Consider the following 16,476-nt stretch of genomic DNA (forward strand, 5'->3'; position numbering starts at 1 on the left):
GAGAAATGTGTTGAAAGCACGTTTCATCTGGCAATAAGGAAGCAGGAAGTTACTGCACTTCTGGGTAGGGGCTACTGCCGGAACCCTGGACATGAGATGCTTCAGATTGCTAAAAAACATTTAATTGTCTTACACTGACCTATGTCAAGATGCTTTTCTGTAAAGGTGGAATTTGCCATAACCACATCTTGATTTAGCGATCTTGCTTTTAAAGAAATGTACACACACATATTTAACATATTAACTTTGTTCTAATCACATACTTGACTGAGTTTCCCACTGCTGTGGTTTGATCATTTGCTGTTACAAAAGTGCCTCCATAGGGACTTTCTTTTCCCAGGGTTTAAAAATAAGCAAGAAAGTTTTAATATCAAATGATTCTCCTGAAAGGAATTAGGATGATAGAGTTATTAATAATAATATTAATTGAGCACCTCATCTGTCCAGTTATCCGATTTACCGCATTATTCATCACATCAGCCCTGCCATCATCACCTAAACTCATAGCCACCTCCTGGCCCTCTGCTGGACTGTCTGAGCCCTTGCCTTGGCAAGTGTACTTTCTCTGGGGCTCTGACCCATGGCAGTGTTTTAAGCCAGATGCATGGAAAGTACTGCTCAAAGAAGTCACTGTTACAGCCTCTCAGCATGAAGGACTGCTCCTTCTGGTGCAGTCACCTTTGACTGCTGGGCCTTCAATCAATCAACATGTCTTTATTGAGTTCCTACTAAACACTCAATGCAGAGCTATTGGGCCTCTGCATGCAGGGCACTTTCTAAGTACTGCACAAGGATTCAGAGCAGAATGGAGGATTTGGATCAATCAGAGACCTTGAACTAGTCCTGAAGGATGTAAGGGATTTGTATGGTGAGGAAGAAGAGCAAGGTCACTGAAGACAAAGAAATAACTGACTTAAAAGTAAGGAAGGGGACAATGACAAGGTACTGAGATGGGTTAGAGAAATCAAGAAAAACTAAATTTTAAAGAAGAGTAAATTTCCCTCCAGCTTCTCAAGAGAGGAGTCTTTGTAGCCAAAGAAAATCTACTCTTAGCATTTTGCAGATTTGTCAATTAGCAGACTGTTAACTTTAACACACACCTAATAGTCTACAGTATTTACCGTAATCAAAGAGTATTGAATTTTTCATATTCTGTAATATTCTTTTAATTTGATCATCTTGGTTATCTTAGACACATGCACTTAGATTACTGATGGATATTTAGGTAGAAAATTTTAAGACAACGAATTGAAGTTAAAACCTGGAATACCCACCGAAGTACGAGAATTTACCATTTGGAATTCCACAGACACAGGTTCAATCCACAAACAACCATCTATATCATATATTTTCATTTTTGATCAGTATAATTCACTCATCAATTACTTTAACTACCAAGACACTTTCGTGTTCGTAAGCAACACAACTCGTTTCATGTTGGGTGTGTCCGCATGTGCCTGAGGCAGAATGAACGTAGTGGTGTGAGTCTCACCTTTCCGCCCTTCTGCCCTCACATCCTTGCCAACTGGGATAATGACTAACTAGGCCTGTCTAGGGTCTGTGAAATTACACACCTACCTCCAAAACTTCTTAACCCCATGTATATACTTCTGAATGTATATATTCCTGAAGTTATTCTTGGTTTAATCTTCATCCTTTGGTGGCTGGGGGTTGCCTCCTATTAAAAAGTATGTGGCTTGGTGTGAGCCATTTTTACCTCCATGTGGATGGGTTCATGGCTCTTCCGGTTAAAGGAGTGGGGGACAGGGAGGCAGGGCAGGGAGTCGGGAGTGACAGCAGGCAGCTGGGGTAAAGGCGCACAAAATAGGCTTTGCATTCTTCACTGTTTGCTCAGGACTCTCCCTGTTCTATGTAACATGTGGTGATTTCTTAAATCTACCTGCACCAAAAGTCCTATGTTACTTCATAACAGTGTCCAGTTAAGCCTGTTTCATTTGGCTTTGACCTACATACAATGCTTTTGTCTTACTAGAAATGGCTGTCCTTGTTGGCTGGGGAAATTTGGGATGTTTGGAGAAAAAGACCTAAAGAAATAGATTAGATCTTGCTGGGTCTACTCACAAAAATTTTGAAAACTTCCTCTTGAGGTCAAACATTAGACAAGAAGATTCTCCCTGGAAAGAGTGGTCCAGATGAGGGGCTCATCTTTTCTGGAATAGCTTGGCCTCTTAACAATTTTTCCTTTCTTCTTAAAAATTTTTGTAGCATAAACTATCTGTACATGTAAATCCACAAGAATTTTGTTTTAAGACTTGAGACTTTTTGGACTGACTCTTGAAATTACTAGAATCATGTATGAGGTGCTGAGGATCATTGGTTCAGCCCAAATATCAGTGTTGTAGCCCAAGATGTTCATCCCCAAAGGCTGATGTGGGGAGAGATTGTGCAGCCGGGTGTGACCTAGATGCCACACTGTTTTTGAGACATAGCAGCAGTTCTTTGTCGCTCATCCCACAGAATTTCATTTATATTAGAGGTCCATGGCAGGGCCCTAAGGCTCAGAGTGTGGTGTGAACAATTAGGAACTCAATGACTGCTTTATTTTTATGACTGGTTCCATTTACCACCAGATGGCTCTATTGTATCACCAGGAAATGGACACGTAAAATTGGTGGGCTCCTAAACCAGAGGGGAAAAAATTGATTTTTTTTTTTCAGTATGTAGGAGTACAGTTCTTTCTTTTCTATGGGGTTAACAGGAAGCAGCTGCAGCAGCATGAACATTCACAAGAAAATAGGCCACACCCAAGGAGGCTATATAGGAAAGTCATAACCCTAGTACATATAAGGTTTTCTTTTTAAGTTGTTGTATTGCTGTGTCATTATTAATTGTCACAATAGCCAAAGAACAGTCAGGAAGTGCTCTAGTCCCAGAGTGCAGGTAACTGATATTTCCATACCAATTTTGCATATTCTTCCACTTGCAGATAAGGAAGAACAACTTTAGAACAATTCTGAGAGGCAAGCTCTACACATTGCTGATTTGAGTCACATTAGCCATGTTCTAGGGAAGAATGACTTGATTATAAACCATGTGTTATCTTTGCATTAAGGGAACTTGTGATAAGAGGGTGATGATGAAAGGAAACAAGAGCTTCTCTGAGTTCAAATGACTATGTCCCCCAAGATCCAGGAAAATGTTAACAACATAGGCATTCTAGGTGACATCTCTCACTGGGAATGTGAAATTTTGGTTCTAACCTCTTGAAGAAAATTTCTGTTTGTATCAAAAATAAAAGTTGCCAATTAATCAGATTTAAACATGGGCATTTTATTCTACTTTTTAAAAAAAGTTGTGCATTGTCATAATTTATTATGAATTTTTTCACTCTAGCCTTTAGACTGTGAACTGTTAAATAACACTACTGTTTTTGAAACATTTCATTGTTTTATTACTATGTTGAAGAAGAAAAGGAGGTGATTTGTGTGAGTTTATTCAGCCTATCCTTAGTCCACAGAGTTGTTTAAGATATGCTCAGGAAATGACCCATGTCAAAGACTAATACTTGATCATTGTTTTAAAGAAGGAGTCCCTGGAAACCGGACAGATGGCGTTTACTTTGGCACAACTGGATTCCTTGGAGATTTGCCTAAAGGAAGCAGAAGAAAAGGCTAAAGCCTTATCTGAACAGGTAATACCTGCCACTGGGACTGGAAATGTATGTTCCTCGCTGTGCAGCAGAGCAAGGGTAAATCTAAATACGTGTCTCAATCTCTGTACCTACTGATACACATACACACACCCGCATTTCATTAATTTTAGGTATAACAATAATTACTTTAATCTGTATGGACCTTTCCAGCCTTTAAAATTCCTTTCACATTTATATTTTGATTTTCATTCACCACAGCCCATGAGTTGGGAAAGCCATCTTTAAGCAAGTAGATTTCTGAATAAGTGAAACATTTGCATTATAAACAGATGAGCTCCAAAGTAAAATAAAACCTAGAGGAACCATACAGGAGCAACTTTCTCAAATTAGGTGAAAAGAGTTTCAAAACCCAATACTTAGCTCTTGGGTTTTGAAACTCACAGAAGCAAAGCAGGTCACAGGTGGGAGAGTAGCCTCTTCTGGGCAGTCAGGTTGCTTTACAGGTCATGTGCATACACACGAGCTCTCTGATTTCAGACACGGAGTGTGGATATCAGTAAAGCGCAGACCATTTCTCAGCATGATTACACTTGGCAAACAGTATAGTGCCTGATGCAGATCCCACTGTTACTGCTGCCCTTCCCCACAGGCAACGGGGCTTGGCAGAGAGCAAAGCTACTGGAAGTCTGGGTCCTCCTATAGCCCAGGGCACCAGTGCTCACTGTTGCTAGCAGTCAGTGGAGGAAAAAGGACAGAGGCCCTGAAATGTTACAAATGTTTACTGATCTATCATGGATTCAGACATTTGACTAATATATTTTTACAAACTTTTAAACAAGGATTTTGAGGGTTTTTTTTTTTTTAATAACATAGGCCTATAGAACAAAATTTGACTGCATCAGGATTTTATACGAATGTTTACAGAAACCAGGGTGGGGAGATGTTTGTGTTACAAGAAAAAGAAGTACAATTAACACGTAATGTAGGGTACACACACAAACAGCCTCCATTTCTTTTTCAGTTGTACAAAACAAAGTGCATCTCGTACTTTGGGATGTGTTTACTGCTGATTGCCTAGACGTGAGAGATGCAAGCAGTCGCCCGGGGCCATAGGTCAGTTAATCAAAGGATGTTGCCCTAGGCCCAGACTCATAGGAGAGAGTTTCCATCTATCCGCATGCAATAACCCTAGCTTACCAGCTGGTCTTTACTCTAAAACAAATAAAAGACAAGCTTCAGGCTGTGGCAAAATTATGAATTACAAAGAATGTAAAGATGAACATGAAGTATGATTTCAAAGCATTAAAACTAAGAATTTCAGAGCCTGCAAACCTGGAAGAAATTTTGAATAGCTAACTAAAAGAGGGCACACTTGCTCGTATTAAGATTGCACTAAGAAGATATATGTTTGTATTGTAACTGAATGCCTGTACTGATTTTAATGCTTTAAATCAATAAAATTCAATTCCCCCATAAAGTTATTCATCCCCTTTGTTCTTTAGAAAATATTTTTATCCAATGCAAAAAGCCCTTAATATTTAAGATTCTTAACTGGATGATCCCTTTATGTAACATCAAACAATGAGATACTTTTTTTTCAGCATTTAGCAGATTAATTATAGAAAATGGAAACTGGATTTCACTCAACTTCTTTGTAACTACCATGAGTAAGATGCTAGTTAGGTGTTTGGGGAAGAAAGATAAGTAAAGCTTTTCTACCCAAGTAGCTCATGACCAGAAGAAATACTCTAAGAGCTGGAGAGTGAGAATGGGTGTTTGTACAGCTCCCAGACAGACTGCAGAAAGCATTAAGTTGCAGGGTCTGTGTGCGTTATTTTCCTGAAGTCTTGCCTCTGCAGTTGCCAAATTTGCATAGCCACGTGAATTTAATTGGAAGTTGGCAAAGGCATGAGGAAAAGGAGAATTTAATGTGTTTTTTTTTTAAAGCACATTAACGGCATTTTCAATATTAAGTTTTTAACTGAGTATTTTGTTCGATTTGGCTTAGTCTCCACCGTTACTGTTGAAACAGGTTAATCACACACAGACACTGTTCTCAAAGGATTTAATCCTGAAATTTTTGCCATCTCTACTATTTCAGTTCAGTCTTATTCTTCAAGAGAGAAAAACTGTAAGAACATTCCCCTCCCCATTCTGCTTTTAAATCTAGTAGATGTTTAAAAAAAACAAAAACAAAAACATGATAACAGAAAGATAGGGAACTATACAGGGAGCACATGACCTTTCTGAAGACTAAGAGATGAGATATTTCAGAGTGGAGCACCTGTCTCAGACAATCAAACGTTTGTCCACTGGGTGCCACTGTCTTCCTTACCAGGCTGTGCCACTTAGTGGTTGCAAAAAAAAAAAAAACTTTACTGTTACAGACCATTTGTGTGTATGTGTGTGTGTGTGTGTGTGTGTGTGTGTGTGTGAAGGAATACTTTCTCTGGTATACATGTACATATGCTAAGGCTTCTTCTAAATACCACTGATTAGGATTTGTCACAAAGGTGGGGGGAATGCTAGCTGGTGTACACTGGAAATCCCAATCACTTTGTCAGCACTGTGGTTGGCCACCAGCCAGGTGGGCTAGAAACGAGTGGGGAGAGCAGAGGAAATGTCGAGGACAAAGATTTGGGCTGGAACTCAGGGGTAGAAGGTCATGGTATGGTAACCAGTCTTTGAGAAAAGGGTAAATCTCGATGTTAGCCAAATTCTTACCTCCTGGCTTTGCCTCTTAGAGCTGCACATGGAATGAACTCAAGAGAGATGCCCAGGGGCTCATCTACACTAAGCATCTGTTGGTCCCGGGCCTCAGTTTACTTAAACTGAACCTTTCCAGGATCCCTTCCAGCAAGGTCTCTGATGAGTCACCAGGAAAAAGGAGAAATTAGAACAGTGAGGAAATCAGGAGAGGGTGGCACTTCCTCTGTGAGGTCACACAGTAAACAGAGTTCTTTGTTGGCCTCCCCCTAGTTAACAATTACTCTTTCTTTCTCTGTAGTCGTGTCACTAGTATCAAAATAAAAGAAATATGAGATCAGGGTAATTTACAATTAAGACTTTTAATCTGGCCTGTTCACAGTTGTAAGAAGTAAGTGCGCAGCAAAGCAACTGGCCAGAGAGGGAAAGGATCATGAGACTCCAACTCTTGTCCTAGAGAGTAATGGTAAATAATTCAAAATATTGCTAAGTTTTCCTAAAGAAAATAATTGATTATATTTCCCATAGGTTAAGATCAGTGGAAGAGAATGCCTAGAAAATTAGGTAGTTGAAAGAGGACTAGGAGGAAGAGCAGGAAAGAAAGAAAAGTGGTAAGAAGTAAAAAGGTTTCAGGAGAAACTCATAAAACGCAGTTTTAGACTGTGTGCTGGCTTCTATCCCCAGCGCACACAGGAGGGACAAAGAAAGGGGCTCTGGTAAGCTGCAGTTTACCACTTAACACCAGCAAAGGGATCCTACACTTTTGTGCTCGAATTCCACAGCTGTGTGTGTGTGTGTGTGTGCGCGCGTGCGCTAAGAAAGTGCCAGGAAAACCCAGTGTCACACTGGAGCACAGATCCAGAGATTCCCCCAGGGCAGAGGGCCACAGCAGGCCAGTTTCTGAGGCACTTTCTCTGGCAACAGTGTTGGCCCATGTCTCTCATTCATCACTGGCTTCTGGTTCCCCGCTCCCAGCAGCAGACCCAGGAGAGTGCAGGCTCTTGCCCCACTGCTTGCTAGCTTTATGACCTTGAGCAACTCACTCAGCCTCTCTGAGACACAGCTGTCTTATCTAGAAGGGGATAAACACACTGGTTTCATAGGGCTGTTATGAGGATCAAATTAAGTGTACCAGGCTCTCAGCAGTTTCTCAAAAACTGTTCAGTTATCTCTGCTCCTTCTAGTACTCAGAACTGAGGGGTTCTCTGAGTCACGTGTCATGGGCTAGTGCATGTGTGTGTGTGTCTGTGTGTCTGTACAGGTTTAAGAAGTTTCACTTTTAACTGGGATCTCTCAAAGTGTTTGAAAGACACCCAGTTGCAACATAACCTTCTAGTCTTTGAGCAGGAAAAGCCCCCCGCCACCCCGGCTTCCTTATGCTGCTTGGCTTCTTCCCTACCCAGCTTCCTCTTCTCTCCTTTCTCAGTCCTTGGCTTGGTAAAGACACTTTAGTACTTTAACATTCATTCTTTCTGCTTCATCTCTGAAGTCTTCTGTCTGTTTCTACCCACTCTCTGATTTTGCCCAGACTGGGAGCGGAATGGGCAGTGCTGGTATTTGGTCTTTCAGAAGTTTGAGGGGGAAGAAACTGGGAAGTGAGGGGAAATCTGTGATCATTTTTTCACCAAGGAGGTGAATCTAGTAATAATTATGTAGTCGAATTAGCTTCAGGCATTTTTTGGACACCATATCTAGCAAAATATTAGCTGTGTATTAAGTATGGTCTAAAACCTAGCTGGGAAAGAAATAACCTGATTTGAAGCAAGACCGAGGAGGTGGGAAACTTGGTGAGGAAAATGACCTTTTTTCCCCCTAACTATTGTTTTTTCCAGGTAGGAATAAGGCATAGACAAGACACAGCAAAGGATCCTTCATAATCTTTTGGAGTAGCAATATAATTTTGCCTCTTTTGTTTTCATAAAGAGAGATTTATTGGTAACCCTCAAAACGCAGAGGAATTTCATGGAGAAGGACATGGTAGTTTTATTCCACAAATTTCAGAAAAAGCACGTGGGAGAGCCTTTTTCTTACTTCTTCTTAATAGCTCACATGCCAGTTAGACAGTTTTTCCCTTATCAGATGAGAGCGATTCCAGAGGCCCAAAATAAAACTAGTAACAGGGGCTTCCAGTATCCTCACTCTTTACTAAACTTGACCGATTATGTTATATATTCAAAGACAATTCCTTTCCCTTTCTTCTTTCCTCTGGGATCTTTCTGTTTGAGGTTCTCCTTCATGTTAAAAAATAGCAGAAGCAATAATGGAAACAAATCATGAAAAAGGCTGCAGTGATGGGGGTGTCTAAGTTCACATCCTATAGAAGTACATCTCTGGTACCAGAGCCCTACAATGTATAGGCCATGAGTGGAGAAACAAATAGTTATTAAGCACCTATAGTATTCCAGGTACTATGTTTAGACTGATAGACATTTCACTGTATCCACACAAGAACCCTATGAGGGGCACTATTATTAAAAGCCCCATAAGGAAAAGGAGACTTATAAGCATTAAGTCATCTTCCCAAGGTGAGGCTGATAATAGGACCTAAGTATTTTTAAAATTCAAAGACCCTGTTCTTTAGAACATGTGATCACAAGTCAAAGCCATTTAAAAGAAGTTTCCTAGTTAAGCAGCACTGAACAAGAACTTAGTTGGTCCCCAAACTGGAACCTGGAGGGCTTGTTAGACTGCTGGGTCCCACCCCCAGAATTTCCCATTCAGTAGACCTGGGTTGGGGTCCCACCTCAAGATCTGCATTTCTAAAAAGTTCCCCCTCTAAGCTGAAGTGAAGTTCCAGCCCTAACCCAAACCTAAAGAATTTTCACCCTTGCTCTGTGCCCTTCAGCTGCACAGGAACGAAGTTAATTAGTCAGGATTAGTCTTGGGTACATAAAACAAACAACCCAAGTAAGAGTGGCCTAAACAAGTAGGAAAAAAAAATAAATAAGTCTATTTTTCACTCATACAAAGTAAGTCTGGACACAGGCAGCCCAGGACAGGCTTGGTTCTGGGCTTGGTCTCCCACACATTCACAAACATGGCTTCCATCCTCACGGTCCAAGATGCACCTGCAGCCGCAGTCATTCTATTTTTCTCCCCTGGGATCTCTCTAAGGTTCTCCTCCATCTTAAAAAATAGCAGAAGCACTAACAGAGACAAAGCGTAGAAGGGGGTGCAGTAATGCGGGTGTCCAAGTTCACAACATGGAGAAAGAAAAGGCAAATGCAAAGGCAAATGCAAAACAGGGATGGATCACTGCCAGCTGAGCAGCCTCTTTTAAGAGCTTTTCTCCAATAAAATGAATTCCTACATACACCTGACCACTGCTATTTTCATGGAGGTTAAGAAATTACACTAAGAAATAATGGATTTTTAGCTGGACACACTGCCACCCCAGGAGCATGAGGACTCTTTTATTAAGAAAGGGAGAATGGGTATTAGGTTAGCAAATATCCTTTTAGCTTAACCAACCCCTCGGCCATACTGTTACACACACTGCTTTGTCCTGGTAACTTCTATGTTCTTCTGCATGTGGAGATCCAGTTTTCCCAGCACTGTTTGTTGAAGATATGATTCTTTCCCCACTGGTCTTGACAAGCTTGTCAAAAATTATTCATAGATTCATGATTCTATGGATTCTCAATTCAATTCCATGGCACTCTAAAGGTGTGATTTTTAGCAGATAATCCTGGTTGTAAATCGCAGGTGACTTTTTGAGCTGGAACTTAAATTGATTCTTCTGAGTCCTTTACCAATACCCTTTTTTAGTGTGAGACCTATGGTGAACCTCTCTGGTGTATGCAATAGTTGTTAGGGATTAAATGTATCTACTAACTGATCTTTTACCTTTAGCACTTAGCATAGTAAGCAAACAAAGACAAAAGACTAGTCTGTTTGACTCTAATAATCAAAATTTATTCATTGCTTTATACCTAAGGCTCTAAAATAAGATCCCATTATTTGCCTCTTAGCGTTCAATTTAAATTTAAAGTTTAAGAATAGAAAGAAATAGATACCCAGCAAAACTTTAGATGCTGAACATGCGTATGAGTGGCTAAAAGTGATTTGCTGCATACTGAGATTGCCCCCAAAAATGCTCTGGTTCTTTTTTTCCATTGTTTAAATGCAACAGTGGATCCCTTGATGGCAAGTTTATTTGAAATAAGTAATGTGCCCTTGGTAGGAGTATTCATTTCTGCAAATGCTCAGAAATTATGCTTGATATGCCAATCTGAAATCATGAGTTTTTGTGAATGAGTTTTTGTTTTCCGATCTATTTGGAAGTCTACTTTCATGCCACAAAATCACAAGCAGCTTGTTTGACTTAGAATGTGTTCCCTAATCACCATGAAACCTAGTAATTGAGATTTTTGTTAAATAATTTGGTTCTGGTTTATTTTATATAACAGAAGAGTCCCTGTTCTCTCTCTCTCTCTCTCTCTCTCACACACACACACACACACACCCTACACACACTCCTATCTAAGCAGATGTCAATTTTAACCCTCTTACTGGATTGTTAGGCATCAACTGGGAATCTCAGAAAAAGGAAAAAACACAAACTGGTGAGATGTGTTATTCTGAATAGAGTCAAGCACAGTGACAAATGGGCTTCTGTTGTTACTGTTGTTATAGACGGGATGTGTGGACTTCTGGCCTGTTGCATAACTAAAGACTTCCTTTTGCTTGTAAATGTCAAGATCAAACAGAGGTCAGTTTCAAATAGCTGACCGGGTACTAATAAATGTGACTTTTCTTGTCTAAGAAAAAGCAAAATGTCTTGCCCCTTTTAAGTCTTGGTTCTGCTGATAAAAGCAGGTGTCCTTTTGCCTGGGCATAACCTGCATTTTCTTCGTAAGATTTTCTCTGAGATGGCAAACTCACTTTCACTTTGCTTAATCTCTACAAGGAAATTAGTAGATTAGGTATATGTTCTTGTTCAATTACTCATTTATTCCTTCAGTGAAGTATTTATTGAGTCCTTGCTGTGAGCTAAGCATTCTGCTGGGTCCTCCCATACGTGTTAGCTCCCACCGGCCCTAAAATTTGTATTCCCGTTTTATAAAGGATGAAAGTTCTTTTGTGAGATTGTGGCCCTCTTGTCTGCTATTCCTATACCTTCTTTCTTGGTGGCCTGCCTTTAAAGCACACAATCTACCAAGAAGAAATAAGTCTTCATCATCATTAGTCCTGATCTTCCTCCTGACCCAAGACCTGAAATACCTACCTACCTCCTGAATAGCTCCACCAAGGTTCTCACAACTCAGCTCTACCTAGCCATTAGCTTCCTAACCCAAATCTGTTCCTTCTCCCACATCCCCTAGGGCAGGGATGTGTGCCACCAGCCACCCTGTGGCTCATATCAGAAATCTGTGATGCTTTGATTCTTCTCTCTTCTTCACCCCACACATCCAATCAATTGTTAAGTACTACGAATGATGCCTCTCATTTAAAGTTCCTCAATCCATCTTCCTTATCTCCACCACTACTGTCCTTGTCCAGGCCACCAACTGCAGAAACTTCTCCCTACTTTACTTTCATTATATTTAATGGCTTGTTTAATGGCTCCTCAACACTACAGCCACAGTAAAGGTTCTACAATGCACACCTCATATTTCTCCTTGCTTAAATCCTAAATTAGCTCCCTTTAACTGTCAGAATGACATCTATACTTCTTAACAGATTTTACAATCTTTTGTGGTCTAACCTCCTACTTGTTTCTCCAGTTTTACCTTACACCACCCTCCACATACTACTATTACACCACTTTCAATTTCTACAAGATACTATATTGTCTCTTACTCTTCTCCACTACAACCAAAAAACAAACGCTGTGTTCCTTAGAACCAAGTTTTAATTAATGTATCCCTCTCCCTCTGCTTCTGCCTCGAATTGCTTTGCTGTTCCCACCACCTCTTCTCACCCACTTTCCCATGATGCAACAAATCCCAACAAACTCCTTTCCGATCTTCAATCAGATGCCACATACTCCAAAATGTTTTGCTTCCTCTTTCAAATTTGAGTTACACATCCTTCCTCAGTGCTCTCATAATCCTTCTCCCATTTTGCCACCCCACCTCCACCAACAGTAATTGTCTATTTGTCTGTATCTCCCATTATACCACATGTTCCGTGGAACAGATTTGCAGACAGTGACTTCTCTGAGTCTTAAATCAAGTTAGGATTCATCCGTTTATCTCTTTGATGTCAAAGCTCATGCTCTTTCTAGTATAACAAATGGACTTGACCTACAGGCAGTGGGGAGACATTAAAGGGTTTGAAGGATATTCGGGTTTGCACACAGAGAAAAAACTCTAAGGCTCCTGGGAAGAACAGATTTATCAGGAGACCAGAGTCAGGTATATCAGTGTGTAGGCTCTTGCAAAAATCCAGTTTAGAAATGATGAATGCCTGTTAGTAGTGAAGAGATGAAAGAGACGAAATATTTACGAGATGAATTTTGTAATTAATTAAATGGAAAAGTGGTATTCAAGACTGATCCCAAATTTCAGGTGACTGGATGATCTATGGTCACCCTAGCTGTCTTCTGTTTGAATCATTAGATGTTAAAGGTAATTCTTTTCCTGTGGAAGGTTCCCTACAGGTTCAATTTACCCCAAGGATGCTCTGGACTCAACTCAATACTTTGTAATTTGGATTTCTTCACCTAGGTCTTTTGAATGTTTCAGTCCTTTGATATAGCAGAACTTTAATCTGTATCTTAGAAATAGGTTTTTCTTCTTCCCATTTTTCAGTCCCTGCTGTTTCTAGGATTAATTTTTGGATGACTATGTATTTTGTGAATGAAGATCTCATTTACTAGCCTCAGGAAAAATTTAGTGATTAAATTTAGAGGTGTATAAATGTAAGTCTCTTGCAGTTATTGAATGGATGTGTAGTGACAGACAGTCCCTGCTATCCTTTAGGTGATATTCAAGTCTAAACTACTCACACAGTAGTAGTAACAGTTTATTGGCCTTTTCTACTGTTACTCTTTCACAAGTACACAGATGTTTCCTAGATGCTATAGGAAAGACTGAACACAGAGCAGGTTTGAGAATCCAACTGTCCTCTACTAAGCCAGACATACAGAGATTTGAAGAGAAAGAGCGACCCTTGACAGAAACTCAAGGATAGGAGAATGCATTTCACCCAAGCAAGAGAGTGGAGAGATCCCTGTTAGTCCTACCAGCAGGGGTATCCGTGCCCTGTTCCACAAAAATGCTCTGAGAAAGGGCCAGATCTTAAAGGGACAGGCTGTATCCTAGGGATGGGTTCTAGGTCCCTTCAGTTGTTGGCTTTAATTTCTCAGAACCTGGTATTATTACTTTCTGACTTTTACATCTAAGCATTTGACCTTTACATCCAAATCAACGATTAACTGCTTCACGTGTTCCTTTTCTCTCTGGTATTTTTGTCTATTCATACGGCCTAGAGGACTTTTTTGGAGATTAAAAGAATCTTAGGAATCTCAATTCCTGAACTGCTACCTTTATATTTCAATTATCAATTGACTTTTTGGTGAATATTTCTATCTTCACTCAGAGGTAAATGTTTATTACTCAGTATTTCCTGCTTCCCCTGCCCTAGCCCAATTTGGGGGTATCATGGTTAAATTTTGTCCCTCCCAGATTCAAATGTTGAAGTTCTAACTCCCAGTACCTCAGAACACGACTTTATTTGGCAAGAGAATTTTTGCTGATACAATTAGTTAAAATGAGGACATGTTGAAAAAAGGTGAGCTCCTAACCCCATATAGCTGTGTCCTTATAAACGTGGAAATCTGGACTCATACAAAAAAAGTCATGTGAAGATGAAGGCAGAGACCAAGGTCATGTTCCTAGAAGCCAAGGCATGCCAAAGATCACCAGTAAATCACCAGAAATCAGAGAAGAGGCATTGAAGAGATTCTTCTCAACCTCAGAAGGAACCAACCCTACTGACACTAGATTTCACAGTTCTAGCCACCAAAACTGTGAGACAGTAAATGTATGTTTAAGCCACTCAACTTGTGTTAGTCATTTACAGCAGCCCTAGCAAACTAATACAGGGGGTAACCATAATTCTAAATTACAGGTCTCTGGATGTCTATTTTAAGATGTGCATAAACCTAGAAATGGCTGGAAATAACTTGTTAAAAGTACAAATATGTACAAGTCTCTGTTGTCTAGGATAGGGCAGGATGAGGAATTTGCTGTTTGTTTTCAGCCGTAAAACTGAAATAAGACCAATCCAGTTCTGGGACCTAAATGTATCTTTAGACACAGGGGTTCCTGCCCGTTCCACAGGTAGGACAGTTCATTTTTACAGTGCTTGTCCCGGTTATTTATTGCCAAGAAATTTCATAGTTTGTAGTGCTAGTCCAAGTCAGCCTGCAAAGCATTTAGCACAAAGGAAGTCTTTGTTTTTAAATAAAGCCACTCTTCTCTGTAGCCTGAGCTCTACAAGGGTTGCCAAGACTCAATTTGTTTTTGAGTGACACTGGAAACCTATTCTACAATGTTAATTGCTGTGTATATGGGTGTGGGCTGTGGAGGAGAAGATCCAGGAGAACCAACAGTGACAAGAGATAAACATAAAAATTCACATTACTTAATGGGGTGGTTTTAATCATTGTACTCTGATGGATGGGGTGGATGGTGAAAGAGAAGCTTTAAATATACTTGTGGTTTAAACATAGGGATGGATGGTTCCATTTATTAAGAGAGGGAAGTCTGGGAAAGGTATGGAATATGAGGAGTTCATTTTGAGTACATGAAATCTTGGATACCTAGTATACATTCAAAGGATAATATTAAGTAGGTGGTTGGATGTATATATCCAACAAGCTACGCGGTTGTATGTGAAAAAACTGGGAGTCATAAACATGTGTACAACTAGGGTTAAACCATGGCACCTAATGAGTTCACCCAGGACTCTCAGATCCTGATATTGAGAAGACTGGGAGAAAAGGAAAACCTAGCCAAGGAAACTAAGAATCATGAAGAAGTCCAGAGAATCGTGTCCTGGAAGCAGGAAGAAAAAGTGTTTCACAAGGCATGGTGTGCTCAAATGTGGACTATTTCACTGGGAGGTTGCATAAGATGACCAGAAATGTATCCACTGCATTTGGAAAAATGAGAATCATAGGTAACCTGGGCAAGATTAGTTTCAGCAAAGTAGAGGAGCAGAGGAGGGCAGAAGGCAACCAAAGAGTGATTAGGAGAAAAAAATAATTTAGGGTAGCCCTCTACACAGACACTGGGAACTTTTTTTCCCCTATAGCCTAAAAAGGAGAGCAGTTAGGAGGGAGGGGGAGAGAGAGAGAATTCTGAGAATCTACTTTGAGACTCAAAATTTAGGGGTGCTCTACTTCTCAGTTAAATGAACCAATTAATTATCTTTTTAATCTAAACCATTTGCACTGGGTTCCTGTTACATAACCAAAATGGTCCTGACAAATAGAGGAATTAGTGACATACTCGAAGCTCAAACTCAGTACAACCCCCATCAAAGGAAAACCCTCTAGCCTTTTTCTTGATGGTGGCCATGAAAGAAAAGGACAAAGAAGCTTCCCAGAGGTCAGAAACAGTCAAGAAGATCAGAAACCTCCACCCACCGCACCTGCCAGGATGGACGGGCCTTATTATCTCTAATATAATGTGATGTTTCCAGCGGCCTATGACAAGTGTAAAAGGTTTTCCTTTTATTCTTTTTCAAAGGAGGAATTATACTGTGATTGTCCTGTTTTCTCCGTATTTAAACATTTAGGTAAGGAACATTTTAAATTTTGTCTTCAGGTGCCATATCATGATGAGGCCTCGTATGGATGTGATTCAGGGAGGAATGCACCAAGTTTAGAGATTTGAATGCAGAGCCAGTTGCAGAAACATGATATGACTTTGGGATCTCTCTTCTCGGAAGGGGACCATGCATTTTTGGACTGGTGTAGAATAGATGCATCATGTCATGCAGGAGCATTTGGGTAAATGTACCTACTTCTGAGCATAAGGATGTAATTGTGCTGAACACCCAGAGGGTGGACTTTCAGTAGCCTCTGTTTACATCCACCTTTTCTGGAGAAAAACTCCTTATGGTTCTGATCTTTTAATAATCCTGTGTCTGTCAATCACAGTATTCCTGACTAGAGGGAGTGATATTTAGGCACATGACCAAGG

At 40.2% G+C, this 16,476-nt stretch overlaps 1 protein-coding gene across 1 annotated transcript in view; it reads left to right on the forward strand.

The window, feature by feature from the left end:
- Positions 1-16,476, forward strand: part of CCDC192 (coiled-coil domain containing 192) — a 171,269-nt gene that overhangs the window by 17,807 nt on the left and 136,986 nt on the right. The window contains exon 2 of the mRNA XM_074354996.1: positions 3,545-3,652. Within this exon, the coding sequence (XP_074211097.1) occupies positions 3,545-3,652 (108 nt within the window). The remainder of the gene's footprint in view (positions 1-3,544; positions 3,653-16,476) is intronic.

The sequence above is a fragment of the Camelus bactrianus genome, chromosome 3 (assembly GCF_048773025.1).
Source record: "Camelus bactrianus isolate YW-2024 breed Bactrian camel chromosome 3, ASM4877302v1, whole genome shotgun sequence".
Lineage (NCBI taxonomy): Eukaryota > Metazoa > Chordata > Mammalia > Artiodactyla > Camelidae > Camelus > Camelus bactrianus.